The 12,043-nt window shown below is 42.0% G+C and overlaps 1 protein-coding gene across 9 annotated transcripts in view; it reads left to right on the forward strand.

The window, feature by feature from the left end:
- The window catches only part of NUDT14 (nudix hydrolase 14), a 70,351-nt gene that overhangs the window by 29,753 nt on the left and 28,555 nt on the right, over positions 1–12,043 (forward strand). For 6 of the 9 annotated variants that reach the window (XM_084837176.1, XM_084837214.1, XM_084837148.1 and 3 more), the window contains one exon: positions 2,985–3,028. In XM_084837176.1, the coding sequence (XP_084693302.1) occupies positions 3,012–3,028 (17 nt within the window). In that variant the 5' untranslated portion in view covers positions 2,985–3,011. Of the gene's footprint in view, positions 1–1,606; positions 1,830–2,984; positions 3,029–12,043 lie in introns of those variants that run through there. The other 3 variants (XM_084837188.1, XM_084837197.1, XM_084837224.1) reach the window with 1 other exon arrangement.

Raw genomic sequence — 12,043 nt, forward strand, 5'->3', positions numbered from 1 at the left:
CTGAGGTGTTAGCAATGGAGGAGTGTGGACACATAAGGGAATGTTGGAGACTGTGGACTAGTGAGCTCGCAGAGGTGAGCAGGAGCCAGAGGTAAGGGGTGGCAAGTGAATTTTACATAGCTTTTCTGCCCAAACCATGGCTGCCAGAACAGTAATATCCCATACAGTAATAATTTGCTTTTATGAATGTCTATTCTCTCATGAGACTGTTCAGTGAAATCCATTTTCCTTGATATCTGCTTGTAAGTTCTGTCATTTTTAACCTCTGTTAGAACTGTGCCTACATGTGAGAAGTATACCTCCTGAGATGAACAGTAAGGATGGGTGAATCTGTTGATTTCAGTTTCTCTCAGTTACTCGTTTTTCCAATCTCAAGTTCATTTTCTCCCAAACTTTGAGAATTTTCCCATTTTTAATTTTCATTTATTTCAGAATTTTGAGATTTTTTTAAGAAGTTTGCAGGGAAAGTTGTATGTATTTCTCCTACTTCACACATTTTTGTTCACAATTTTGCCTAATATGCACATTGTTGCAAGCAGTTTTCCTAATATGATATCTTTTTGAACATTGTATGCAGTTTTCCCTTATATATGCTTCTCTTTTTTTACTGGAGAACTCCATTGCAAAATTTGGAGAAAGGTGAATTTCAAAGGATAACAGAGTTTTGGTTTGTGTATTGGTTCAAAAGTGCGAAATTTCTCCCCCATCCCTAGTAGGAATGGATGTATTTGTCAGTTTTGGTTTCTCTCAGTTTCTCATTTTTCCAATCATAAATTCAGTTCTCCCGAACTTTGAGAATTTTTTAAAAGTTTGCATAAGAATTCATACACATTTTTGTGGACACTTCTCCTAATACATGCATTTTTGTATGCATGTTTCTCTGATATACGCATCTTTGCAAGTATTTTTCCTAATACAGTGTATTTTTAAATGTTATTTTCACTAATATACACAGTTTTGAATACACATTCCCATAAAATACACATTTTGGATTGGAGAACTTGATTGCAAAATTTGGAGAACTGAGTTTCAGTTCATGTCTTGGTGCACTATTAGGTAAGTTAAATGTGAACTGAATGAATTTCTTCCCCATGCCTAGGGAAGCAGCTACCAAATGACCGCCTATACTAGGCCTCTGAGAACCTCTTGGGTATCAGCAGGGCAGAGCCAGTTGTGTGACAAATCATAACCCCTCTGCAGAAGGCTCCCAGTGATTAGCTGGTACGCATAAAATTTTACCATATATGGCAGTGATCATGAACTGTCCCACACCTAGGTAGCTCTGATTTTACAGCATTCATGTATTCACAAATGAAGCATGGGTGGTAACGAATGTTTATGTGTTCACTACAACAAATTGTGATTTGCTCTTTCCTTATCTTAAGGTAAGTGTCCCATGTGCTGCAACATATACATAAATCATGCAAGTTAAATTAGAGGTGCAGATGTTTGCGTATTTTTGCCACAAAAGACAACATTTTTGGTCAGGGACTGGACCCGAATGTAAATAATTATAAAGTGCAACAGTTTTATCAGCAAAAAGATGAACTGCCACATTTGGCAGTGTATTCACAGGATATAATACTCCATGATGATCCTATTTCAGGTAGTACTGCGAAAGACCTCGACCTGAGTCGTTGGAGAGCCAAAGGCTACCTTATCGGAGTACCCAACGTTACCCAACTTGGTGCTGTCCTTGAGATGATGGAAATTGTAGTCCAACACATTTGGAGATCACTAGTTTGGGGAGCAGACAGTACTGGGGCAGCAGACAGTGCTGGGTTAATGGGCCATTGGTCTGACTCGCTATAAGGCAGCATCTCCTTAAGGTATCATGTCACTGGCATTTATAACTTGCTTACATTTTTATACATTCAGCCAACCTTGGAAAAAAGGCTGTTTTTATAAAGTTTGATTGCCATTCTCAGTACTATTCCTGCCTAACTTTCAAGCTTACTTGGTCTCCTTATTAGTGCTGTGTTATACCTTACCACATGTGCAATGTCTGCTGAGGACCTGGAAAACAGGCCAGCCATTTGCAATGGAGAATAGGAGTCCTGTACGCTTAATAGTTTGTTTATTCAATTTATGGAGCCGTGGTGGCTTAGTGGTTAAGATGCTGAACTGCAGACCGGAAGGTCGGCAGGACAGCAGTTCAAGACCCGAGTGCTGCCTGATGGAGTGAGCTCCCATCTTCAGTCCCAGCTCCTGCCAACCTAGCAGTTCAAAAGCAAGAAATTGCAAGTAGATAAATAGGTACCGCTTCGGCGGGAAAGGCAACAGCGTTCCGTGCACCTCGGTGTTCAGTCATGCCGGCCACATGACCACGGAAGCGTCTTCGGACAGCACTGGCTCTTCGGCTTAGAAATGGAGAGGAGCACCCCTCCCCCCCCTGAGTCGGACACGACTGGTTGGGGACACCTTTACCTTTACCTTTTATTCAATTTATATCCTGCATTTCTACTAAATGTTCAGGGCTGCTAGTCGAGTTGTAACTTTTCCTCAGCCTGATAGCATGGAGGCATGGCAAGTTTATACACAACTGTTACAGGTACAGGGATCTTGTCCTCTATTGCCTTTGGTCATCCAGCTGGGAAGTGAAGGGAGGCCAAGTAGATCTTCCAGAAGTCCAGGATGGTGCTTCGAACCCCCATCAAGCTTACTATCTCTATCCTTGTGGTATTTGCCCCCCTCCTGTTCTGGCATTGCTTCTTTCCGTTTACAGTTCTTGCCAAAATATTCCAGATTAAGCAAATACAGTTTATGTATCATTTATAAACATATTTATATGCTGCTGTTCTGTCAGATCTATGGCTTCCAAAGTGGCTTCTAACATAAAATACAATCACATGTAAAATCATATACACATATACATATGCGTGTGTGTGTGTATAATATATATATAACACCTGATTGATTTGTATGGTATCAGACTGTAGACTAATATGCTATACTAATGTTAGTGATGGCTTTTTGTTTTTCAGAATGGCATTTCAAAGATTTGGGATTTCATGAGATCACATGACAGGTAAATTTCACAGAATGCATCTAGTGGCTAAGCATGATTTTCTTCCATATTTTTTCAGGTAATCCATTCTCTCTCTTTCTCTTTCTCTCTCTCTCATACACACACACACTCAAACTTAGCAGTCATAAAGCACATTTTCAGTGTTCACATACATCATCTTGTTAACATCTTCATACCAACCCTGCAATGTGGGTCCATATTGTTAATCTCACATATGGGCTCAGGCTGAAGCTGAGAGAGAGAGAGTGGCTAGCTTAAGACCGCTTAGTAAATTCATAGCAAAAGCAAGATTCAAGACAGAATCTAGCCATTCTGTCTAATTCCTCCATCCATTCAGATCTATACAAATGGCTTGTTGTTGTTGTTCAGTCGTTAAGTCGTGTCCGACTCTTCGTGACCCCAATACAAATGGCTAGGGATAGACAAATCTGTCTTTTTCAGTTTCTCATTTTTCCAATGATAAGATCAGTTAATCCCATTTCTGCATCAATTTGAATTTTTTTAATGTTTCTGTGAAAATGTGTATACATTGGTGTGCACATTTCTCCCAGTACATGCACTTCTGTACATACGTTTGCCTAATATACACATTTTTTGCAAACAATTTCCCCTGAAATAATGCATTTTAATGTTGTTTTCCCTAATATATGCATTTTAATGCACACTTTACCTAATATATGCATTTCTGTACACATTTTTGACTGGAGAACTCCATTGCAAAATTTGGAGCAGTGCAAATTTTAAAGGATAGCTGAGTTTTGATTCATATATAGGTTAAAAAGTGCGAAATTAGATAACCAAATGAGTTTCTCCCCCATCTCTATAGCGGCAAGGCTCAGTTAACTGTCTGGATGTTCTGTGTGGGACCAGCTTGTCAAAGGCAGCATGTCAGGAAGGATGTCTCATTTAGACTGGAAGGGGGGGTATTACATTAGTTTAGGCTATGCAGAGAAAACACAGCTATGTATTCAAACATTCAGTTTCTCCCATATTAATTCTGAGATGGTACACTTCTGCATGTCTCTTAGTAATTGGCTCATAGTTCATGCTGTTCATGCCTGCAAGGGAAGAGAGTTCCAAAGCTAGGGATTACAGGAGGTTGCCTGTGGGGCTATTCTAAAACATAATAACTTCAAAATTGTTTTTCCGGTAGATAACACTTCGTAAATATTGCTGCAAATTTCTTTTTAATATTGATGGAACCTAGTAGACTTTTAAAAAGATGGTTACAGAGAAAAGCTCAAAAGAGATCTATTTTCCAGAAGGGTAGTTTTTTGTTACTTTGTTTTTGATACAATCATCATTAAAGGACTTTTTCACAGGACATTTTTAAAATAGCTGGGAACACGATTGCGTAAGGTGCACATGTCATGCCAGTCATCTCTGGTCACACAACATTTGTTGCCTTTACATGTACAGCAGCTGTCATCCTGCAACTTTTTTAGTGACTACGTACAGCATTCATCAGAGAGAATGCCAAGCCATCTCGCTCCACACTGCAGGTTTCCTACCAATTCGTAGTAATAAGAAAGGGTTTTTAACCGCATGTATGCCCCAAAGTTGTTATCTGGAATTCTTATTGCTAGCTTAATTTCATTGTGGGGCAAAACCCGCTGTGAATGCCCCCTACCTTGCAATCCTCCCTGTCTTAAATCTGGGGCCTGGTCCAACCAGGACCCACACACTAAAAAGATTTGAAGGTTCCAGTATGAGTCAAGTCCACTTGTGTGAAAGAATGATTGTTTGTTGATGGAAAATAGATGCAGATATTTAAAAAGCAAAGGCTCATCCGATATTTTCTTTACAATGCGAGGCTAAGAAATTGTGACTGCCCCAGAGTCAGCCAGAGAGTTTGTGACTGGCCTAGAGTCATTCAGTGATGTACGAATAGTCTCCTGATACATAATGTGAGCCTAGATCTCCTCAGTCTGAATCCAGTACTCTATCCACTGTGCCAAACTGGCATAAGAACATAACAAGAGCCCTGCTGTATCAGACCAATGGCCCATCTAGTCCAGCATTCCGTTCACACAGTGGTCAACCAGCTGCCCACGGGAAACCCACAAGCAGGAGTGCACAGCACCCTCCCACCAATCTTCCCCAGCAACCAGTATACATAGGCATACTGCCTTTGCTACTGGAGGTAGCATACAGCCATCACAACTAGTAACCAGTAATAACCTTCTACTTCATGAATTTGTCCAATCCCCTTTTAAAGCCATCCAAATTTGTGGCCATCGCTACATCTTGTGGAAGTGGGTTCCGTAGTTTAACTGTGCGTTGTGTGAAGAAGTCCTTCCTTTTATCTGTCTTGAATCTCCCACCAATTACCTTCATGGGATGACTCCACTGGCTTCTAGTATTATGGGAGACGGAGAAAAATGCCTCCCTATTCACTTTCTCCACACCATGCATAATTTTGTACACCTCTATCATGTCTCCCCTTCCTCGCTTTTTTTCTAAGCTAAACAATCCCTCCATTATAGCACTTAGTATATGTTATAGGGCTATCTGGTTAAGGGCATAATCCTGGTTCACTCTCTCCATGGAGAGCAGTGTAGAGATCTGCTCTATTGGAGGCCAGCATGCCCCTCTCCTCTCCCACCATGCTGCCTGTGCTCACTACATTGCGAACAGAGCATTTATTTCATGGGAGGCCCTCATGTACCTCACAACAGAGGATTTGGTGCCTCCCTGGGTCCCCGCAGTGCAAGCTATGCTCAGAAGAAGCAGGGGTAATGCCATGTGCAGAGGGTGGAGAGGGGCCACCATTGAGTTCTTCATCATGTGGTGTGGGTGGGCCTACTTTGAAGTGAATGCTCCACCTACAACATAATATGCATTGAAAGCAGCCATTGCCAGGCTTTTAGGCAGCATGGTGGGAGAGGGCAGGACCATTCTGGCCTCCAGTACAGCTGCTTTTTTCACTGAACAGGCACAACTGTGCCTGGGTGGTAACTCAAAACTTGCATTATAAAGCTCTATAGTTAAAACTACACACCACTGGCAACTCATGTTCACTTTGGTGGGGCCTATGTAAAAGACATTGCTGACAGACAGTCAGATGAGCTGTGGCCCGTAATGTTTTAGATTTGAAAGACTGAAACCATTATATATTTTTGCAGATTCATTCATGAGTGTTTTGTCATTATTTATCCCTGTCTCTTTTTTCATTATAACTGGAGGTTCATTGCCGACAGGGCATTATTTAGTGGCTTTTTCTGTCTTTGTGGTCTTAGTTGTGACGCAATGTGTGTTAAGCTGTGGGTGTATATTAAAAGAAGTTTCCTTTTTTAGTAATGATACATTTAGATTGTAAAGAGATATTTTGAATGTGCCTACAACATTCTAAATTTGAATAACCACTAAGATAACAAGATTCAAAAATTACTTGACCATGAACCCCAGGGTCATGTAAATTATACAAGTTAGTAAACTTTTTTTTTTTAAAGCTAAACATACGAAATCAGAAAAATGCAATTGTCTGAGAGAGAAGGCATGGAGTCTATTAAGCTTTTGGAGGGAGAAGTATGACTTGATGTCTCCAACATTGCACTTTCATGTCTGGTTAGACACAGGTATGATGCCATAACGTGCACACATATCTTTCACATATGTCTTAAGACACATGGCTCTTTTCCTACATGGGTATAATGTTCATATACTGAAGAATAGCCACAAAAATGAGAGGTAAGCCTCAAACTGATGCAAGGCAAAGACATTCTTGCATAATCAAGTCAATCAAACGTGAAACATGTTTCAATAAAAACTTCAGGGCCAACTGGATTCTTTTTGCTTTCTAAGAATTGTGTTATCAACCTTTCTCTGTAAGGCTTTCTCAGGCTTGTGGGGGGTGAAACAACAGCTGCAGGCTGTGTCTGTTCACACAAGCAAACTGGGGGTACTGAATTTGTGGAGTCGGGGGAGTGAGATCATGGTGGCAGGCCTCGCCCCTGATCTTCATGTGTTTATTGGTTCTTCTGTGTCACAGGTGTGAAACCTGTGGTCCTCGGCCTAATTTCAAAAGCTCTCTGCAAGTGATCAGTTCAGACCTCTTGCACAAGCAAGCTGTCCCTCCTCTGGCAGCCCACTGGGTGGGGAGAGATGAGGGCAGGGGGAGGTGGTGGCAGAAACAGAGAGGGGAAAAGGGTGGCTTTGCCCACTTATGGCTGTGACCCCACCCATCACTGGCATGCACCCCCTAACAGATTACCCCTAAGGGAATGCGGCTCTTGAAACAAAACAGGTTCTCCACTTCTGCTCTATGTGGAAACTACTATGCAACTCACATGGTGAATTCTGGTCAGAAGATCCACTGAATAGATGGAGGTCAATGCTGCCACTACCACAATTCCACCGTTCCCTTCACTCCTTCAGTATCTTCCCCCACCCCATCCCAGTTTCTTGAGTGAATTACGCTGTTGCCAAATTTGAAAATCTGTTGCGATTTTATACATTTAGAAGCCACTGCAGATTACCAGACTGTGATATTATTAATTTAGATTTCTCCCACCACCCATCCTGTGCCACAGGCTCAGGATGAGTTACAATATAGTCTGTATGCAGATAGTAAAAAAGTTGAAATTTGCACAAAGGTTTTTTTACAGTGTGGAAAGTGTTTAAAAAGGAGCATTTCCTTAATCAGAAAATCCATCTTTCCAGTGGGGGCTAACTTTCCAATATACAACAGTGCAGCCCTTCCATGAAGAAACTGGTTTTCTCTTCCAAATGCTAGTATGAATGCTGAGCAATCAGAGCATGATCCATCCCCTGGAGATGCAGTTGCAGTTGGACTTGCAGGAAGAGACTGGTGTAGGGCTCAAGGCAGTCCTCTCTGCTCTCTCGACTTAACTGGGTTCATCCTACTATAATTACATTTCCCTCCACCGACAGCCCAGTCTCAGGGCTGGATCCCTTCAGTTCTTACACCAGCAGTGAAATAGTGTGCTGGCTATCGCTTATAGTAGGAAGCCAGCCCATCTTTCCAATATATCCCCCATGTTGTGCCCATTGCTCTTAGCTTGTGCATTATGCCTGTACATCTGCTGGTCAAGGTTATGGAGGAAATCTCAGAGACAAGGAGCTGAAAGTGTCTTTTGCTCTATGCACATTATCATTTATTATTATTATTTATTTATTGCATTTATATCCCGCCTTTTTTCCTCTTGCAAAGGAACCCAAGGCGGCTTACATTTTCCTCCTCCTCTCCATTTTGTCCTCACAACAACAACCCTGTGAGGTAGGTTGGGCTGAGAGTCTGTGACTGGCCCAAAGTCACCCAGTGAGCTTCCATGGCTGAGTGGGGACTAGAACCCGGCTCCCAGTCCAACACTTTCGCCACTACACCACACTGGCTGTCACATTATCCCATACAATGCTTACGTGCATGCCTTGATATATACATTCAGGCACCAATAATATACCATGAGAAAATTCAGAGCTGATTTCTAGCAGCATGTCAGTACATCATATGGGCTAATGTAAGTATATGTGGGGGATAGTTTTGGCATCCATATAAGAATTTGCCTTTTAAGTGCCCATAAGAATTTGCCTCACCTTGTGATTAATTCAGACCACCTCATAATTAACCAAAGATCCAGCCATATTACAGGCCTATTTGATTCAGTTACCAAGATACCATGTCCCTTCCAGTGGTGGAGTGGATGTGCACACCTGCTCCAATAAGGTGTGGCATGAGTTCTTTGCACTTATAGCTTGGTTTTTGGGGAGATCATGCAAACTAAGCCACGGCACATACAACTGTGCATGCAAAGCTTGTCAGATGGCAGAGAGAGGCACACACGCCTTTTCCTCCATCATGAAAAGGGATTTGGCAGCCTGGTAATTATATAAAACAAGCTGATAAAATGAGTGGATCTTTGAGTAACTCCAAATATGATCAACCTGTTCCAAATGGAAGAGAGTTCAAAGGAGACCAGCAAAATTACCAAAAACAAAGCAAGCGGAATTGTTACAAGAGTAAAGCATGTTCATACTTGGGCAGTGAAGGCTTAAGGATAGACGAGCATAATTTCTGTAAACATGTAAATAGATCTTTGAAAGAGACAGGTATCAATTATCTTCCTTGGCCATTGAGAACAGAACAAGTAGACATCTAAAGCTGAAGACAGAACATTTCAGGTTAAATATTAAGGAATGGCTTTTTGAACAAGCTATGAAGGGATGTTGTGCAACCAACATTGTTGAAGCTAGTCGAGTCTAGACTTGACACCTCTTTATCAAGGATGATGCAGGGATAATGAATTTCATCCTGCCTTTGTAGAGGGGAATGAGCCAGACAACCTATTAAAAGTTTCTTTCAACTGAGGTAATTATCTGATTGGTTTGTATATCATGTTCACAACTGTCTTGGAAAGGACTTTTGGTCCAGCCTGGGCTGCAGCTTCCTTGATCACGCGCAACTGCCATCCTCCTAGTGTCATGTTAGATTGGGATCAACAGTAGGTAAGTTTATGTGCAGTGAGTTTATGAACTCTAGTGGTATGTGGTGTCTAAAGAGATTAACGGAGCATAGGGAACCTCTGTTCCCAAACCGTTCCCCCTATCCTGAGCCAAATCATGTTATCACCTTTATAATTCTACCATTTTAAAACCAACCTATGATCTAAGGAACGGGGTGAGGAAGTGAGAGGTGATACCTTTCTGTACAAAACCCAATTCACATCCTGTTGTCACATACCAGTGTGAGCAAGAAGCAGAGCCCTGGCCTGGCATATGTAAATCAAGGGGTGCAGTGCAGCAAGGAGGGCTATTTCAGCAAGCACAGCCACCCTTTGTCTCATATTCACATACTCCGCATCCGTTTGTCTCTCTTATAAGTTCAGTGGTTATCGTTATGATGGGCAGGATGTGTGAGGCAGAGCTTATACACTGCAGGGACTTTGCATTTTGTGCACACAGGCATGTTACATTCCCTTCTTCTGGAAGCCCTGTCAATGAAGGCACCCAGTGTCAGAGGAGGTGGGCAGGTTTTGCCCCATGCATTCTTGTCCTCAAGTGTGATGCTGTTCCTTTTATGAGTGAACTGCAGCTATTTGCTTATACGGGAGAAAATATATATGGGAGATACCATTGGGTTGAGGCTAAAGTTTATCCCTTCTCCTGTTGATGACACTGTCAGGTCCAAGGAGCAGGGTCCACCTATTCACAACCCCGTCCCCCAGCCACTATCAGCTTTCTCCGAAGTTACAACCCATTTACATTGTACAATAGAACTCAATAGGGGGGAGGACTTTGAAAATGGAGTCCATCCTTATCTTCATGACCCTCCACCTCCATCTGCACCTTTCATTTGAGTTCACTGCTTGATCACGCTACAGTGTGATAGAATGCTGAAAAACTGACTTTTGCTTGTATCAATAAACTTAGAACTTGACACGTGTTGACTTTGAAATTGTAGGTTTGTTTTTTAAATTGTGTTTTTGTTTGCTTTTTGAATCCAAGTTGCATTTCAGTGTACTTAACATCTGTGGGAGTTGAAATAATGAAATTTCAGAGTGTAAGCTTGTTTAGGAAACAGTGCATTGAGTAGGACCTAAGTTAGGTCCCATTATATTATAACATTTGCCATTCATCTTGATTTCTGAGGCCAGAAATTTGTAACTGGGAAGCACATGCCAATTTTCCTTTTGTTAACTAAACTGATGAGCAATGGCATTTTATAGGATGCTTTTGAAAACAATGAAGTGCACTCTAGGATTACTGCTGGACAACATCCATTCATCTCAGTGTGGCTTGGACAGAGACAGGAGATGAAAGGAGTCTGCCAAGCAGCAGAGCCTTCTGGGTTGGCCTCACTATCCCTTTCCTTCCATTGTGAATCCAGTCCTCAAGTCAGATCCTTTGGGTTCGTGATCCTTTGTTGTCCTGTGTACAACAAAGTATGCAGAATGGGTCGCATTGGCCAGCAAAGTGCCAGCAGAGCAATCCACAGAGCCACACTGTTACATAGAGTTGCCTGGCATCACAATACTGGTACTTGCCACTCTTGGTAGATGGAGATGAGAGGCATTGCTTAAAGCCTGTTTCATGGCACAGTTTTGCTAGGACTTGAAGATTTTCTGAATTAAAATTGGTGGTCTTCAGCATTCTTAACATTTCAGAAAGTTTACTTTGAGAGTGTGTTAGAGTTACTCATCAAAGGGGCTGTTTGCCTTGTGCCTCTGCATGATCTCAGTATGGTTCCTGACAGGTAGGAAACAAACCCAGAGGAGTAAGCGCATGAAGAGATGCAATGGGCAGCCTCCTCTGAAAGCAGGTGATTCTGCCACATCTCTGAAGGATACAGTCACACCTGATACAGAGTCACTGCAGAATTACCCATCCACCCCCACTCCAGTAAAAGCTGATTGGAAGGAGGCAGAGGTCTTTACTTGGCCATTTCACTGGAGATGCCAGGGAAGGAGTCTGAGTCCTTCTGCATGCCAAGCACATGCTCTGTGATTGAGCTATGGCCCCTTCACCTTCAGTTATTCAGTCTCCAGTTAAAAATATTAGGTTGTGGGTGAAGTGAAAGACACTTCTCTTCCCATGGCCCTGGAGAGTCGCTGTGCTTCCAAACGGAGTAGATGATACAAGGTCAGATGAATTAATAGTCTGACCTGGTCTAAGAAAGCTTTCTCTGTTCCTAACTTTTCATGGCACCTTAATGTGCCTCGGTAAACAGTTTTGGAATTACTAAAACAGGACTTAGGATGCCGCCCCAATACACCACCCTAAAAATATTTCCACTTCTATAGAACTCTGTGCGCTTCTGATGCACAGATTGCAACCAGCAGGCAACAGATCAGATTTGCCACCGCAGTAGCACTAGTGCAAGCTATATTGCATGTGCCATCACAGCTTTGGATTCCTTAAGGGTTAGAGTGTTAGCATAATATCTCTTTAGGGGAAGCAGTTTTCACAAATAATTAAGGGCCATTACAACATACGTTGCAAACATTCACCCACAAGGAGCTTAGTGAAGCTATAAACACAATAGGTTTCAGATTTATT

This window comes from Heloderma suspectum, chromosome 1, assembly GCF_057233095.1.
Source record: "Heloderma suspectum isolate Gila_16-S chromosome 1, 16-S_ref, whole genome shotgun sequence".
Classification (NCBI taxonomy): Eukaryota; Metazoa; Chordata; class Lepidosauria; order Squamata; family Helodermatidae; genus Heloderma; species Heloderma suspectum.